This window comes from Talpa occidentalis, unplaced genomic scaffold, assembly GCF_014898055.3.
Source record: "Talpa occidentalis isolate TD23 unplaced genomic scaffold, MPIMG_talOcc4v2.1, whole genome shotgun sequence".
Classification (NCBI taxonomy): Eukaryota; Metazoa; Chordata; class Mammalia; order Eulipotyphla; family Talpidae; genus Talpa; species Talpa occidentalis.
The window spans coordinates 72,741,738-72,760,020 of record NW_026555331.1 but is presented as its reverse complement, the minus strand read 5'-3'; the positions used below and the strand labels follow the sequence as shown (position 1 = coordinate 72,760,020).

The window sequence follows — 18,283 nt, the reverse complement described above, 5'->3', positions numbered from 1 at the left end:
CCTTCCAGTCCTATCCATGTTGCCACATATGTTATGAATTTCTGATTTTTGATCAATGAATAAATATTCTATTGTGTATATGTACATCTTTATCTGTGGCATTTAAGTTGTTTCCATATCTTAGCCATTGAAAATAGTACTGCTATACACTATTTATAACAACCCAAATGCCCAAAAATAGATGACTGGATCAAAAATATGTGGTATGTATACATAATGGAATACTATTCAGCAATCTAAAAAGATATCTCATTCACAACAACATGGATGGCACTAGACAGGATTATGCTCAATGAAATGTCAGAAGGAAATAGAAATAAATCAATGGTTTCACTTATAGGAGGAATATAGGGGGATAAGTGATCAGGGGGAAAAATAAGTGATCGGGGGAAAAATAATAACAGTAAAAAATTAACAGACAACTATAAATAAGACATTCTGCAGGGGAGGGAAAGGAGGAGGGATCAAAACAGGAGAGGGAAGAGCACAAGGGTTATGGGGATGGTGCACAGGTGAATTGGTTGTTGGAATTCTATGGGGACTGCACATGAGAGGAGAAAGCAATCATTGCACAAAAATGAACAATGATGTAAAATATATATAAGTAAATTATATTATAAAAAAAGAAAATAGTGCCGCTATAAACATAGGAGTGCATGTTTACTTTCAAATTAGTGTGTTTTTGTGTTCTTTGGGTAAATACCTAAGAGTAGAATTGCTGGGTCATATAGTAAATCCAATTTCAGTCTTTTGAGGAATCTCCACATATCTTTCCATAGGGGCTGGACCAATCTACATTCCCACCAACACTGTAATAGGCTTTCTTTTTCTCCACACCCTCACCAGAACTTATTGTTTGTGGGGTTTTTGATATGGGACATTCTCACAGGTGTGAGGTGGGATCTTATTGTGGTTTTGATTTGCTTTCCCTCATGACAAGTGATGAATGAGCATTTTTTCATGTCTGTTGGCCATCTGCATATCTTCTTTGGAGAAGTGACTATTTAGCTCTTATGCCCATTTTTTGATTGGGTTATTTGTTTTCTTTGTTGTGTAAGTACTTTTGTAGATCTTCTATATCAATCCTCTATCAGATGTATGGTTTGCAAATATTTTTCCTACTTGGTAGGGTGTCTCTTTGTTTTGATCACTGTCCCTTTTGATGTGCTGAAGCTTTTTAGTTTGATACCATACTAGTTGTTTATTTTCTCTTTGTTGCAAGAGATGAGTCCATAAACCTGTTTCTGAGGTTTATGTCATAATTTTTTGCCTATGTTTTCTTCTATGTATTTATGATTTCAGATCTTACATCCAAGTCTTTTATATATTTGGAGTTGATTTTCATGTATTGTGTGAGATGATGGTCTAGTTACATTCTTTTGTATGTGGCAGTCCAACTTTCCCGGTACCATTTATTGAAGAGGCTTTCCTTGATGCAATGTATATACTTTGCACCTTTGTTATATATTAATTGCCCTTAAATGTGTGGTTTTATTTCTGAGCTCTCAATTCTATTCAATTGAGCTTTGTGTCTGTTTTTATTCTAGTATAATATTGCTGTAATTATTATGCCTTTATGTTACAGTTCGAAGTCCAATTGTGCAACACTTCCATTATTCCCCTTTTTAATCAGGAGAGTTTTGGCTATTCAGGTTTTTTGTGGTTCCATATGAATTTCATAATCTTTGTTCTACTTCTTTGAAGAATGCCATTTGTATTTTTAGTGGGATCATATTGAATCCATAAATTGCTTTGGGTAGGATGGCCATTTTGACAGTGTTAAGTCTTCCAATCCATTAGCAGGGTATATCTTTCCATTTCTTTGTGTCTTCTTCTATTTCTCTTAACAGTGTTTTTCATTTTCCTTGTAAAGGTCCTTCACCATCATTGATAGGTTTATTACCAGGGTTTTTTGTTGTTGTTTGTTTGCTGAGATTGTAAATTGAATGGCTTTCTTAAATTCTTCTAGTTTATTGTTTGTATATAGGAAGGCAACTGATTTTTGTCTGTTGATTTTGTATCTTGTCACTCTCTAAACTGTTTTATTGTTTCAGTTTTACCATGGACTCTTTGGGATTCTCTATGTATCTTATCATATCATCTGCAGATAATGATGGCTTTACTTCTTTCCTGATTTGGATTTACTTTATTGCTTTCTCTTGCCTAATTGCTATAGCTAGAACTTCTAATACTGTGTTGAATAGTAGTGGAGAGAGTGGACATCTTTGTCTTTTTTCAGACCACAGAATCCTGTCTTTATGGGGTACTGTGGGACCCCACAGAACAGAAACTCCAAAAATTTAGGAAAGTTGATAAACTCTGTCACTATCAAGAAAGAATTATGTTTCTATTCTATACAAAGAAGAGAATATTTAGACTCATCTTTTATCAAGCTCTGAATTTTATTCTGTTCTTTCACAAGGTAATTCTGTAGTTAAAAATGATGTCCTCCATTGGGAAATTTTAGAGCAAAGCCAGAAGTTGATAAGCTAAACAATAATGATAAGAATAATGACCAGAAAACCAGATTGGCTTTTTTTATATATATAATTTATTTATTTATTTTTTACATCATTGTTCATTTTTGTACAATGTTTGCATTCTTATCTCAGGTGTAGTCCCCATAGAATTCCCACCACCAATCCACCTGTGCACCATCACCATAGTCCCTTGTGCTCTTCCCTCCCTTGTTTTGATTCCTGTCCCTCTCCCACCTGTGCAGAATGTCTCTGATTTATACTTGCCTGTTAATTTTGTTTAGTTTTTTATTGTTATTAGTTTTCCCCTGATGCCTTATATGGTTCCCCTATATTCTCCCTAAAGTGAAACCATCTGATATTTTTCTTTTTCCTTCTGACTTATTTCACTGAGCACAATCACATCTAGTTCCATCCATGTTGCTGCGGGTGGCATTAGTTTATCTTTTTTGATTACTGATTTTCATCTCGGTTATAGTCCCCGTGAAATTCCCACCACCCATTGACCCATGGGCCCTTCTACTCTTCCCACCCCTGTTTTTTCTTTTTTTTTTTTTTTAACATGTATTTATTTATTTATTTATACAGGCACTGGGTACAGTCAGAAGTGCGAGAAGGTGAGAGAATTCACCAGAGTCAGAAGGGAGAGCAGAGCAGGCAGACTAATGAAGTACACTGCTGAGGGGAGCAGCGGGAGGCAGGGAAGGTCTGCGCACCATGTGGGACCCCCACCCGGTGGCCAGGGATCGAACCAGCGCTGCAGAGGCTGCAGGCAGCCTCGAAACCCAGCGCTCAACCACTGTGCCACCGGGGAGGCCCCACTTCCCACTCCTGTTTTAATCCTACTCCTTTCTCCCCCCTGTAGAATGTCTCTGATTTATAGTTGTCTGGTGATTTTTATTTTTACTTTATTATAGTTGCTTTTTTTTTCCTGATCCCTTATTTGGATCCTCTACATTCCTCTTATAAGTGAGACCATGTGATACTTTTCTTTTTCTTTCTGGCTTATTTCACTGAGAATGATCCTTTCCAGTTCCATCCATGTTTCTGCAAATGGCATGAGTTTGTCTTTCTTGATTGCTGAGTAATATTCCATTGTGTATATATACCACATCTTCTTGATCCACTCATCTAATCTTGGGCATTTGGGTTGTTTCCATAGCTTAGCTATTGTAAATAGTGCTGCAATAAACATAGAGCTGCAGGTGTCCTTTTGAATTAATGTTTTTGTGTAGATTAATTGAATTAATGTTTTGGGTAGATACCTAGGAGTTTGCACTTCCACCAGCAGTGTGGTAGAGTTCCTTTTTCTCCACATCCTTGCCAACACTTGTTGCTAGTTTTTTTAATATATGCCATTCTCATTGTGGTTTTGATTTACATTTCCCTGATTACAAGGGATGTTGAACATTTTTTCGTATGCCTGTTGGCCATTTGCATTTTCTCTTTGGAGAAGTGTCTTTTTAGCTCTTCCACCCATTTTTTGACTGGATTATTTATTTTTGTTGTCGTGTCAGCTCTTTGTAGATTTTTGTGATCAGTCCCTTATCATTACTATTGTGTGCAAATATTTTCTCAATCAGTGGGGTGTCTCTTTGTTTTGATTAGACTCTCTTTTTGTGCAGAAGCTCTTCAATTTGATGTACTCCCAGCTGTTTATCATTTCCTTCACTATCTTTGCTTAGGATGATGTGTATTTAAAGATGTTACTGAGGTGTCTGTCTTGTAGTGTTTTGCCTATAATTTCTTCTATATATTTTATAGTTTCAGTTCTTATGTCTAGTTCTTTTTTTTTTTTTTTTTTTTTTTTTTTTATGTCTAGTTCTTTAATCCATTTTGAGTTGTTTTTTGTGCATGTTTTTTGTGTGTGAGGTAGAAGTCAAACTTCATTCTTTTGCTTATAGCATAACTTTCTTTGCTCCGTTGCATCTACTTTGTTCCTTTTTCAAAGATTAATTAACTAAATGTGTGCATTTATTTCTGGGTTTTCTCTTCATTTCCATTGGTCTGTGTGTCTGTTCTTGTTCCAGTACCATGCAGTGTTGATTGTTATGGCTTTGTAGAATAATTTGAAGTCCGAACTCTGGGAGAGTGACACCTCCATTCCCTGCTTTTCTTTTTTTTCAGGAGCACTTAGGCTACTAAGGGTTTTTGGTGGCTCCATATGAATTTTATCAATATCTGTTCTATTTCTTTGAAGAATGGCATTGAAATTTTTGTTGGAGTAGTATTGAATCTGTAAGTTGCTTTTAGTAGGATAGCCATTTTGATAATGTTAATTCTTCAAATCCATGAGCAGGGGATGTCTTTCCATTTCTTTGTGTCTTCTTTTATTTCTTTTAACATTACTTCATAGTTTTCTTTGTATAGGTCCTTTACCTTTTTTGTTAGATTTATTCCCAAGTATTTGAATTTTTTGTGTCAATTATAAAAGAAATGGTTTCTTGATTTCTTCTTCAGATTTATGGTTTCTATATAGGAAAACTACTGATATTTGTGTGTTGATTTTGTATCCTGCTATTTTACTAAACTAATTGATTAATTTCATTAGTTTTTCTGTGGAGTTTTTGGGGTTCTCTATGTATTTTATCATATCATCTGTGAAAAGTGATAGTTTTACTTCTTCTTTCCCTATTTGGATTCCTTGTATGTCTTTCTCTTGTCTTGTTGCTCTGGCTGTAAGTATTATTTTGAAAAGCAGTGGTGAGAGAAGACATCCTTGTTTTATTCCAGATCTTAAGGGAAATGCTTTCAACTTTTCACCATTGAAAACGATATTGGCTATAGGCTTGTTATATATGGCATTTATGATGTTGAGGTATGTTCCTTGTATCCCGAGAATTTCGATGATCTTTATCATACATGGATGATGAGCTTTAATATATTTTTACATCATTTTTTATTTTTGCACAATGTATGCATTTTCATCTTGGTTATAGTCCCCATACAATTCCCACCTCCCCTTGTTTTGATCCTTCTTCCTTCTCTCCCCTCCCCGTACTGTGTCTCTGGTTTATAGTTGCTTATTGATTTTGATTTTTACTTTATTGCAATTAGCCTTTTTCCTGGTCCCTTATTTAGGTTTTCTAAATTCCTGCTGTGAGTGAGCCCATCCAGTATTTTTCTTTTTCTTTCTGGCTTATTTCGCTGAGCATGATCGCTTCCAGCTCTGATTATTCTTTTGATTTCTACTGCATCTGTTGTAATTTCTCCTCTTTTGTTTATGATCCTGTTTTTTATGTTTTCTCTGTTTTTTTCTTCATGAGCCTGGCTGGAGGTCTGTCTATTCTGTTTATTTTCTCAAAGAACCAACTTTTGGTTTCATTGATCTTTTGGAATTTTTTTTAATTTCTATTTTGTCTCTGCTTTGATTTTCATTATTTCCTTTCTTGTACTGATTTTAATTTAATCTTAATCTCTAGTTCTTTGAGAGGGGAGGTTAGGTTGTTTCTTTGTGTTCTTTCTTGTTTCTTGATGCAAGCCTGTATTGCTATATTCTTTTCTCCTATTACTGCATCCCATACATTCTGGAAAGTTGTGTCCTCATTGTCGCTTGACTCAGTGTATGTTAATTTCTTCTTTGATCTCCTCTTTAATCCAGTGGTCTTCCAGTAATGTGACTTTCAATCTCCATGAAGTTGGAGGGTGCTTTGCTTTCTTTTCATTGTTTTATTTTTAGTTTGATGCCTTTATGATCAGAAAAGATAGTTGTTATGATTTTGACTTTAATGCATCTCTTGATGTTTGTCTTGTGGCCCAATATGTGATCAATTCTGGAGAATGATCCTTGTGCACATGAGAAAAATGTGTTCTCAGATTTTTTTGGATGCAGTACCCTATAGATATCTGTTAAACCCATGAGATCTAGGTTTTTATTTAGGTCTCCAGTGGGCTTGTTTATTTTTTGTCTCATTCTGTGCAATGGTTAGAGTCAGTGGTAAAGTCTCCTTGTATGTATTTTCTCTGTTTTCAGAGCTAGTGATAATTGTCTCATAGATTTTGGTGCTCCTTCATTTGGTGAGTATATGTTGAGTATTATGTCTTCCTGATATACTGTCCCCTTAATCATAATTTGGTCTCCTTCTATTTTGCTTTTTACCTTTTTTACTTTGAAGTCTATTTTCATCTGATATAGGTATAGCAGTTCCTGCCTTCTTTTTTGGTCCACATGCTTGTGGGATTGTTTTCCAACCTTTTACTTTCAGTCTGTGTTTATCCTTTGTAGTTAATGTATTTCCTGGAGACAACAGAGGGTTGTGTTTTATTTTTTAATGCAGCCTGCTACTTACTCTGTGTCTTTTTATTGATAGGTTTAGTCCATTTACATTTAGGGTTAATAATGATACATTGGCATCTGTATTTTGCTATTTATTTTTTGCCTTTTTGTGATTTTTATTCCTTGCCTTATTCTTCTTATTCATTCCTCTGTTGGTTTTAGCTTTAGAACTTGTAATGGTTTTTGGAGTAAGGGATTAATAGTAATGAACTTCTGGAGTTTTTGTTTTTCCAAGAAGGTCCTTATTTTTCCTTCATAAAGGATGGAGAGCTTTGTAGGGCAAAGTATTCTTGGTTGGCATTTGATGTTTTGGAGTTTGTTGACTATGTCACTCCATTCTCTTCTTGCCAGTAGTGTTTCTTCAGAGAAGTTGGATGTCAGCCTTACTGGTTTTCCTATATAAGTTATCTGTTTCTTCCTCCTCGTCAGCTTCGTTATTTTCCCCTTGTCTTGACTCTTGGACTCTTGGAATCTTCACTGTTGTGTCTTGCTGTAGTTTTCCTTCCATTTTGGTAATTTGGTGTTCTTTGTGCTTCCTGTATGTCTGTTTTCATCTCCTTCTTCATGTTTGGGAAGTTCTCTTCGATATCTCCTTAAATAGTTCCTCAGTTTCTTTGTCTCTCTCCTCACCTTCTGGGAATCCTATGACTCTTACATTTCCTTTCTTCATGATAGTTCCGATAGCTCTCATATTATTTCTTCATTCTTTTTCCTTCATCCTTCCTTTTCCTTTTCTCTTTGGTTCCTTTTATATCTGTATCTTCGATTCATTCTTCTTTTTCATCAATTCTGTTTTGTTGCATTCCCCAGAGTTCTTTAGCTCCTCCATTAATCTTTTAATCTCCTGTGTATCCTTCATTTCCTTCTTTAATGACTCAATTTCATTCTTCAGTTCATTAATTATATTTCTCATGTCATTGTTTTCCTTTTCATATTCTTTGTGTGTGTGTGTGTGTGTGTTTTTAAGATTTACTTATTTATACAAGAACCAGGGCACAGGCCAGATGCACGGGAGGGTGAGAGGATCCACCACAGACAGAACAGGGAACAGAACAGGCAGACTGACAAAATACACTGCTGAGGGGAGCAGCGGTCGAGACAGGAGAGGTCTGCCCCTCCATGTGGGACCCTCGCTGGCCAGCCGGGATGGAACCAGCACTGCAGATGCCGTGGACAGCCCACAGTAATGTGCTCAACTGCCTGCACAAAGAGGGAAGGCCCTCTTTGTGTGTTTTAATCATGATGATTTTAAATTCGGTATCTAGAAGGTAGAGAAGTTCTTCCATGTCACTGTTGTTCAGTTCTAGTGGCTGATTGTCTTTTTGTGGTGTGACCTTCCCCAGATGACTTACCTGGTTATTTGTATTTTTCCTTCCCCCTATTGTTTTCTAATTTGTTCTATGTGTTAAGCCACTCTGTTACTGGTACTGGTGGGCATCTCCTTGGGGTGCTTCTTCTGGGACTACATGAACTCATGGCCAGACCCAGACCAGCACTGTTACAGCAGATTCCACAAGGGTAGTGATGCTGTGAATATGTTGATTGGTGCTATTCCTGGCTTCTGACAGCTCTATAGGCAGGGCCACACTTTGTTGGAATCCACAATTACCCTTCATGGCAGAGTCCTCCCTCTCCATTGAGTTCCAAAAGAGGGGTGCAGGGCCTCCAACAGCCTTGCTGCTGCTGCTCACACTTTCCTGCTCACCTTTGTTTGCGGATCCCTCCCTCTCTCAACTCAGTTCCAAAAGGGGATTGCTAGGTTGCTGGCTTCCAATAATGGCGCAGGGTCCACTCTTTCCTGATAATTTATTCATCAAGTTCACCTTGATGTTGGGACCCTCCCTTTCTCTATTCAGTTCAGAAAGGTAGGTTCAGAGCCTCCGGCAGACCTACTTGGCCCACATACTACTCAGAAAAGCAAATTGTTAACATGTATTGAGTACTTATTCCAACCTTAGAAATCCTCAAAGGTGCTCTACATGCTTTTTTTTTTGTAAACTCCTTGCAACAATATCAACAGCTAGGTACTGGTATCTCTGTATTTCAGAAAAAAGGAGATGGAAAGTTAAAGAATTAACTGACTTCCTTATGTTTTCATAGCATGTAAAAGAACGTAGATATAGGTCTGTCTCCAATGTCCATGCTATACCACTTCCCTTTTACTCGAGGGACTTGAGTAATGTCTAGCTTTGTCCTGGCAATGTAGTCAGATCTAGGACAAGAATAGATAGATATTTATTAGTGTAAAAATTGTTTGCCTTCTGGCATTTCCTCTCTCTCTAGACTAGTTAGGAAGTGAGTGTATCAAATATGCTAATTCCAATGAATTGTGTGGATGTTTGTGGTGGTGTATGATTGCCATTTATTCACTCACATGTGAATGTTTTCATAGCATGTAAAAGAGCATAGATACAGGTCTGTCTCCAATGTCCATGCTATACCACTTCCCTTTTACTCGAGGGACTTGAGTAATGTCTAGCTTTGTCCTGGCAATGTAGTCAGATCTAGGACAAGAATAGATAGATATTTATTAGTGTAAAAATTGTTTGCCTTCTGACATTTCCTCTCTCTCTAGACTAGTTAGGAAGTGAGTGTATCAAATATGCTAATTCCAATGAATTGTGTGGATGTTTGTGGTGGTGTATGATTGCCATTTATTCACTCACATGTCTTTTGACCACCTTGTCTGGACTGGACACCTCTCTTTGGCAGTGGAGATATACCAACGACCAAATCAATGTCCATCGCACAAGGGATGTGCTTCCAACATCAAGAGGACAGTAGCAGGACTTGATTCAGATGTTGTACTAAGAGGAAAGAAAGAGTAGGGGGCAGGAGGTGTTTGGCACATGGTGAGCAGCTGTGACAGGATGTCCCAGGAGAACCTCACAGGGAAGAGGTGACACTTGATAAAACCTAGTTAATGGTTTAACCTCTGTACCCTCCTTAGCAGCTCTCCCTGTTTTCAGTCTATCCTGGCCACCAGGCCTGTCTGTCATGTCTCAAATAATACAGAGAAGGAGAGAGTACATTTTCTCTAGGCAAACCTGCTTTAGCTTGCAATTTCCCCCTTTGCTTATGATTTTTGTGCTTGATATTGACTTAGAACCTGTAGATCACAGGTGTGTTATTGACCCTTGGTGTTTGCTGTGGGAAGCACCTGAATAGGGTGTCTCTGTTGTGATTGGTGTCAGGAACCAAAAGGAGGAGGACATGGTTGGTACCTTATTGTATAGCAATACTAAGACCCTCATTCTCGGGTTTTCAGTTTTTCCCTTTTGTTGCTGCTAGATCCTAAGTACCTAAAAGAATTCTTGTTACTAAGTATAGGAAGAAATAAGAATCTGTGACTTTATTAAGGACCAAGCCTTTAAAAATACAAATAACTTATTATATATAACATTGAAAAAAAGTAAAATCAAAAGTCTTAATAGTATATATTCTTTCAGGCCTTTGGAAATAAAGTGAGATTTTTTTTATTGTGGTAAAATGCACATGACACAGAATTAACCATGTTTAAGTAGCATTGTTTCATATTGTTGTGTAGCCATCACTCATCCACCTTCAGAACTTTTCCATCTTCCCAAACTAAAACACTAATTGACCATTCCCTCTCCCTCCAAGCCCTGGCAAACACTCTTCTTCCTGTTTCTGAGTTTGACTATTGATGGTCCCTCATATAAGTAGACTCGTATATTTATCCTTTTGTGTTTAGCTATATTCTTCATTCTGATAATTTACTGATAATTTTTCTTATTATATGAGTAATATCTCTTTTGGAAAAAATTAAGAAGTACATATTAACCAAAGCTCTACTCAGATAAACACTAAAATCATTTTTACATCTTCAGTCTTTTTCTTCTTTGATCATTATATGTAGACTCATGTGGAGACATATTGTAGTTATTAAATTATAATAAATTATAATGTGTTACCTGCTTTTCACTTAGCAAGATATCATAAACATCTGTCAACTCCTTTAATATTTTCTTTATAGCCATTTCAGTGACTGTGTAATATTTTATTCTGCAGATATATTATTATTAATGAGCAATCTCCTTTCTATTCTTGTGTGGTCAGGAACAAAGTTCTGAATGTCTGTGCACCATTGTATTTTCTAACTGAATCACCTCTCATCCAAAGGGTAACCCCTTCACCTTTGGGTTAGTGTCTGGTAAGCAAATTCCCATATGATCAGCTCATTGACCAGATGCCTAATAAGTGATGTTTATTATTCAACACCTTTGATAGCACCTTTTCTTTCTCTAGGTCAGCAGGGCTATTCAGTTTAATTGACACCATGTGGCCTCCAGCAGTGGCTCTGGAAACTGCTGGCTCCAGCCCATCCTGTGGGGAGGTAAATGCAATATCGGAAAAGCTGCCCCTGTCACCATATCCTTGGTATCAAGTATCTTCCCCTGCCCCAGCTTCCAACCCCTCCCCCCAACAGTGGACACCCTAAAGAAGCCAAGTCTAGTGTGTCTTAGCCAGGACAGAAGTTCAGAATCACCTGTCTCACTCTGAGGCCCAGCTCTGGCTGCTTTCCCTGCTGTGCTGGAAACCTAATAATAAATGTTTTTAAAGCACACTGTGTGCCCCATTGTGTCAATAAGAGTCTTAGCCTCATTCTAAACAATACACAGGGTATTATCCCTACCTCCTTCTAGTCACTATAGAACTAACATTCAATTACCAATTGGAGGATAAATTCAAATAACCTAGTAAATAAAATCCAAAACTATCTGTATAACTGCCAGGTGAACTAAGATTTTCTATTTTCCTGACTCGTCAAATTATTTATGGCAGTTGCTCACATGTAGCAAAACTGACTGGCTGAAATGTGTCCCCTCCTCTCCATTCCCATATTTATCCAGCAGTCTGGTAATGCCTGCTTTGGGCCATCCCCCAAGCTGACCATCGCATGTGTGGGGTAGCTGAGATCAACTCTGTACTGTGCTAATCATTGTCAAAACTGCCCATTTCCAAATTATTTTATTTTATTTTTGCATTGAAGAACTAGGGCATAGGCCAGAGGTGTATAGGGAGTGAGAGGATTCAACAGAGACAGAGCGGGTAGCAGAACAGGCAGATTTACTGAAACACACTGCTAAGGGGAGCAGCAGGCAAGACAGGAGAGGTCTGCTGCACCATATGTGGGTTGGCTCTCTGGCCAGGAATTGAACTCAGGTTGTAGTGGTGATAGTGCTAAGACTTAACCAAGGGGCCACCAGGAAGGCCCATTTCTAGATTAAGAGGAAGTTTCTAAATGGTATTTTCAATATATTCTGAAGAATACATTTCGAAATGAAATCATGAATTAGTAATAAATTCAAAAGTATGGAAGTTCTTATACTTGGTCTCTGAGATGAACAACATAATCCATTTCTTATCGAACTGTCCAGAGAGAGTAATATCTATGATTGTATGTATATATAGAATAGTAGATTTCAACATCGTATTTATCCTTAAACAATATATTAAACTTCTACTTTTGCCTTCTTTTTAAACAGGTAAAAACTCATCTACCCCTTCCTAGCTTTTGTTATATACTCACTGCTCATCCAAATCTGGGAAATATTGACATAATTGAAGACCCCATTTCTAAGCTTTACCAACCTCCGATTCCCCGCCTCTTAAGAGAAATTCTCCAGGTAATATCATTGTTTCTAACAAGTTCTTCAATTATGTTTGTTGTATTTGTGTACTTTATGTGAGGTTACTAATCTTTTGCAATGCCTTCCAGACTGCTGATCTCAGTACCCGTTGCAGTTTCTATGCCAGAGTGATTTATCAAAGATCGAAGGTAATCTCCCCCACCACTTCTTTTTCTCATTAGGTTATAATGTATAAGGTGTTTATAAAGTTTATTAAAGGATTGTCTTTATTAGAAACTAATGGAGTATGGAGATAGAAATGCACTTTTAAAATTCAGTTAAGTAAATGCTAGATGGTTTCGCTTATATGTGGAATCTACAGAAACCAAACAAAAGATCAGATAAAGTCAAACAGTAAGACTGACCTTGAAAGCAACCATGAGACATCCAGGAGGGGAGTGGGAAGTAGGGGGCCAGAGGGGAGCATGGTGGAATGTGGTGGAGGACTGTGGTCACTTTGGTGGTAGGAAGACTATGGTTGACCACACCTAAGGGGAGAAATCCTCCATTATGAAAAAATAAATAAGGATGTTTAAAAAATTAAATAAATAAAATCCAGTTAGGCATGCCCTTGTGTAGGTGTGGCCTGCCAGTCACTGTATTAAATACTAGGATATGAAACAGTTGCCCAGGTACAGCTCTTCCTGAAAGATTCTCAGCCCAGTAATGTTAATACCTTCCCAACTCATAGGCACGTTGAAGGAAGCAAAGAGTAGCCAAAATCACATTTATGGGGTGAAAGTGGGAATGACAGGATTAGTTCTACCACTTCTAAGAATCTGAGAACCTTCAGCAGTTAAGGAGCCCTATGGTCCCATGGGAGGCCTGGGCAGTTCCAAGGAGCTGCAGCCTAGAGGAGCTTGTTGTTTAATTCTTGCCATTCAGCAGATCAGCTGGGAGTAGACAAGAGAAGGAGATGTTCTTGGTGAACTTCAGTCAAAAGTCATGTAGAACATCCCACTGCTTAGTCTTCCCTTTCTTTTTCTCCATTCACTTTTTAGTCATTTAACAACTAATTTGTGCCTTTCCTGAAGAAAAAGAGAGTGAATGAAGTGAATGGCATTAGTCATTCAGTAGTGCTCTCTGTGCATCATCCTTACGTCTGGCTCAACAGGCAGGGAGATAGGCTGTCATTAAGGACAAGACCTGGGTACTTGATATGTCTCTTATTTTCCAACTGGGAAGGAACTGAAGGATGAACTGCAAATTCCTCCACCTGGCTTCTGCAGGGTTGAGATTTTGAGACATGCTTGGCCCCTGGCAAAATTCCATTTTAAAGCATATTCCAGATTGTAGGATCAGGATGCCAAGCAGTGGATCACTGTTAAGCTGCCATTTATACTACAGATAGAATGCTGTCCTTGGCGGCCCTTCAGCAGGCTGTCCTACACCCTGACCCCCAGAGCCTCCTCCCCTACCCACAGCCCTTCACCTGAGACTGAAGTGGAAAGTAAAGAAAAGTGAGTAAAGAAATTCACACACCACAGTCATGTCTCAACCACCTGCTCTCAGGCAGTATAACCTTGGGGCAGAGAAAGACTGCCTGGGTCTGCCTTACCAGGTAGAGGTTTAATGCCCTAAACCTCCACCTGCCTAAGGAAGGTTTAGAGCATTAATCTCCTCCTGTCCCAAATTCTCAACCCAAGTGCAGCCTGCAGCAAACTCGAACTTCAATGGCATTTTGCCCAGGGACTGGTGGTGCTTAGTTAGGATATAGTCAGAGCCTCAGAACTCAATGAAACAGATTGTCCCACTCAAATTCATTTTACTCCTGTATTCTTCTTTTGTAGGAAATACAATCACCAGAAAATAACTTCCTCAGGGAATAACTGAAATAAACTAAGTCCTGGGCCACTCTGTGGTTAAGCCAGTCACCTACACATGCAACAGTGATAGTTAACTTTAGAATGGCCCTATGAGTCATTATAACTACCCAAATTATCAAAAAAGATTCAGTTGTATTTCCATTATACTACTAAGACTTGAAAAATATTTTTTTAAACTTTTAAATGAAATTATTCAAAATTTTTATACTCACAGTATTACAAATTCATAGAAGATTGCAAAGAAATATTTAAGGGAGGTCCTGTATGTCCTCCCCTATGTGACCATCCATACCCACAGTGACTACAGTGTAATAGCAAAACAAGAAACTAATACTGGCACAATTGGAACTGATTCAGATCTCACCAGTCATACAGATGTGTGCGTACCTCTGCAGTTTTGTCACATGGGTAGTCTTCCATAACCTCCACCAATCAATGTGTTCAGCTGCCTTGTGTTCCGCTTTGTGGCCACACCTGCCCCCTTCCCCATCCTTCAACCTGGCAAACTAACCTGTTCTCATCATTATAATGATGATATTTTATGATGATTACATAAATAGAACCATGTGGTATATGTATAATCCCCCTAGTTTCCTAGACCTAACCATGCAGACGTCTAAAAACTTAATTGCTCAAGACAACAGAAATTTATTGTCTTGCATTTCTGGAGACCTAAAGTCTGAAACTAGGAAGTCAGTAAAGACGCGCTCCCACTGACATTTCTGGGGGACTATCCTCCATTTCCTCTTACAGCTTCTGTATTACTGGTAGTCCTTCATCTTCCTTGCCTTGTGGACACATTATACCAATATGTGTCTTCACATGGTCTTCCCTCTGTGGCTATCCAAATTTCCCCTATTTATGACACCAGGTCACATTGGATTAGGGCCTACTGTAATTAGGCCCTAATTACAGTTGTAATTTCAATTTAGCTTGGTTAAATTATAAAAAGTATTTTTCCAAATAAGGTCACATTCCGAGGTACTAGAGTTAGGAATTCAACAAATCTTTTTTTGAAGGACAATATTCAACTCATATCAGTTCCTTTTGAGATTGGCTTTTTTAAAAGATTTATTTTATTTATGTATGCATACAAGAGCTGGGTTTAAGCCAGAGGTGCGGGGCAGGGGGTGGTGGTGAGAGGACTTACCAGAGACAGAGTGGGGAGCAGAATAGGCGGATTAACTGAAATATACTGATCACCAGAGCAGTGGGCGAAACAGTAGAGGTCTGCTGCATCGTATGTGGGTTAGCTTCCTGGTTGGGGATTAAACTCCTACTGCAGTGGCTGCTGATAGCTTCCTAATGCTGAGAGTTAACCCCTTGTGCCACCAAGGAGGCCTGATATTGGCTTTTTAAATTAACAAATTCTCTAGAGATTCATACAGAGAGAAAACTAATGATGTTGAACATCTTTTTATTTGTTTATTTGCCAACTGTATATAGCTTCTTTGGTGAAATGTCTTTTCCCATTTTGGGATTGGATTATTTGTTTTTGAGTTTTTAAAGTTCTTTATACATTCTATATACAAAGCTTTTGTAAAATATATGATTTGCAAATATTTCTAGGCATCTTCTTCTTATCCTTTTAATAGGGATTTTTATACAGCAAATTTTTAAATATTTTATGTGGTCAAATTTTCCTTTTATGGAACATGCTTTTGTCTAAGACAAGTCAAGTCTCTTTGCCTAGTCCTAGTTCCCAGAGATTATCTTTTATGTTCTTTTTCTAGAAGATTTATTATTTTATATTTGAATACATGAAGCATTTCTATGTTTTTTTTTTTTTTTTTTTTTTGCATAGAATCACTGGGATGTAGGCCAGGGGTATGGGTGGAGAGGGAGTGGCTGCAGGGGGTGAGAGGATTCACCAGAGACAGGGTGGGAAACAGAACAGGTGGATTTACTGAAATATAGTGCTAAGAGAACCTATGGGTGCAGAAGTGGTCTGCTGTGTCATGTGGGTTAACTCCTGGCTGGAGATCAAACTCAGGCTGTAGTAATTACAGTGCTGAGACTTAACCCCTCAGCCTCCATGAAGCATTTTGAGTTGGTTTCTATGTAAAGTATATGGTTAGGTCAAGATTCTTTCTTTTTTTCTTTTCTTTTTGCATATGGATCTCCAGTCATTCCAGCATTATTTGTTGATGGACTATTCTTTCTTCATTGAATTGCTTTTGCTACTTTCTCAAAAATTAATTGGGCATATTTGTGTGAAGAGATTTTCACAAAATTTTAGCAATAGGATTGGTAGTACTATTTTGATTTAATTGGTTGACTTGTGTCTTTTTACAGAGGGTTTAATTTTTACTTTGTTCATTACCCCAATGTTAAAGCAAATTTGATAATTTCAAAGGAAATTAGACCATTCTGGTTCACCGAGAGATTAAAAAAGAGGCAAAGTGCAAAATCTTGTATTTTTGAGGCGCATCTAAAATCTTTGAAGATTGTCAGAACTCCCAGCTTCAGATAATCTTTTAGAAATCGATAAACACATGCAATTTGCAGCAACATGGATGGCGCTGGAAGGGATCATGCTCAGCGAAATAAGCCAGAAAGAAAAAGAAAAATACCAGATGGTCTCACTCATAGCAGGAATCTAGAAAACTTAAATAAGGGACCAGGAAAATGAATAACTGTAAGAAAGTAAAAATCAAAATCAACAAAAAACTATGAACCAGAGACACTCTATGGGGGGTAGAGGGCGGGAGGGGAGGGATTGGGGTCAAAATGGGGGGTTGCAATTGTATGGGGAATATAAAAATAAAATTTATTATAAAAAAAAAAAATCTTTGCCACTTTTAAATGTGATTTTGCTAGTTTTCCCAAAAAATTCTTTATAACTCCATAGTCCAACACAGGATCATGTGTTGCACTTAGTTGTCACTTTTTCATGCAGAATACTTCTTTCCTCTTCAAACAGAATACTTCTTCATCTTGCTTATCTTTTGTGAATTTGACATTTTTGGAGAATAGAGGCCAGTTACTTAATAGAATGCCCCTCTGTAGGGCCAGGACTGGCCACAGTGCAGGTTTTCTAAGATCCAGCAGACTGGGTAAAGGAGGAGTCAGAGTCCTCAGTGGTTTTTGCAGGTCTTTTATTGGGATTACCAGGTACACGGCAGGCAGGGGCGCTGGGGGGCCGGTAGGCTGGCAGGCCTCCCAGCCCCCAGCAGGTCTTCACTCCGGGCTCTCCTACCTTCTCTCTGCTTTTCTGCTCTTGCTTCTCTCTCGGCTTCTCTTTTAGCTTCTCCTGGCGTCCCTGTGACACTGCCATTAAAAGCACCGTCTCAGCCCAGGTGAATCCCATCTGCCCACACCCTATTCCAGGTGTCCACCATCAGGCATGCATTCAGGACCGCAAGGATCCATCATCTATCCTGATGGCAGGAGGGCAGAAAAGCCTGACATTTTTCCTTGCCCTACACCCTCCTTTATATTTTCCTGACATTTTCTCATGAATAGGTGCAGGCTATGCATTTCGACAGACACCCCATAAAAATACTGTGTTTGTATTAGGAGAACACAGTGGATTTGTCCTAGTGCTGTGGTATTTTATCAATTAATTATGATCTTGTTTTCTAAGTTTTCCACTCTAAAGTTAACTGGTATTTCATACTTATTAATTAATAACTATGTAAGAAATATTTTGTGGAAGATAAGTGACACTATATAAATATCTTATTTCTTATCAAACATCCACTCATTTTAGCATCCATATAATTCTTGCCTGAATTACTTCTCTGATAAAGTCTAATTTTCTAATTCTAGCATTCCTTCTCCATTTATTAGTCTACCTTCAGCTATAATTTTGCTGATTTATTTATGTATTCAGTTATTTCTATCATTAGGGACCATTTGAGTCAGTTTTTATTTAATGGGTTAAAATCCTTTATTTTCTTTTATTTTGTTGCTCATATTTTCCTAGATTCAAATTGACCTCTGGGTCCTTTGCCCATGTTTCCATCATTCTTTGAGTACCACCTTACTTTGTCAACAGTGATGTGATGATTTTGACTCACCTACAGCTTTCTCTACTCTGGAATCAGC

The 18,283-nt window shown here is 38.0% G+C and overlaps 1 protein-coding gene across 4 annotated transcripts in view; it reads left to right on the top strand.

The window, feature by feature from the left end:
* The window catches only part of SPIDR (scaffold protein involved in DNA repair), a 545,150-nt gene that overhangs the window by 507,321 nt on the left and 19,546 nt on the right, over positions 1–18,283 (top strand). For all 4 annotated transcript variants that reach the window (XM_054692277.1, XM_054692279.1, XM_054692278.1 and 1 more), the window contains 3 exons: positions 11,023–11,110; positions 12,264–12,404; positions 12,497–12,556. In XM_054692277.1, coding sequence (XP_054548252.1) covers positions 11,023–11,110; positions 12,264–12,404; positions 12,497–12,556 — 289 coding nt within the window. The remainder of the gene's footprint in view (positions 1–11,022; positions 11,111–12,263; positions 12,405–12,496; positions 12,557–18,283) is intronic.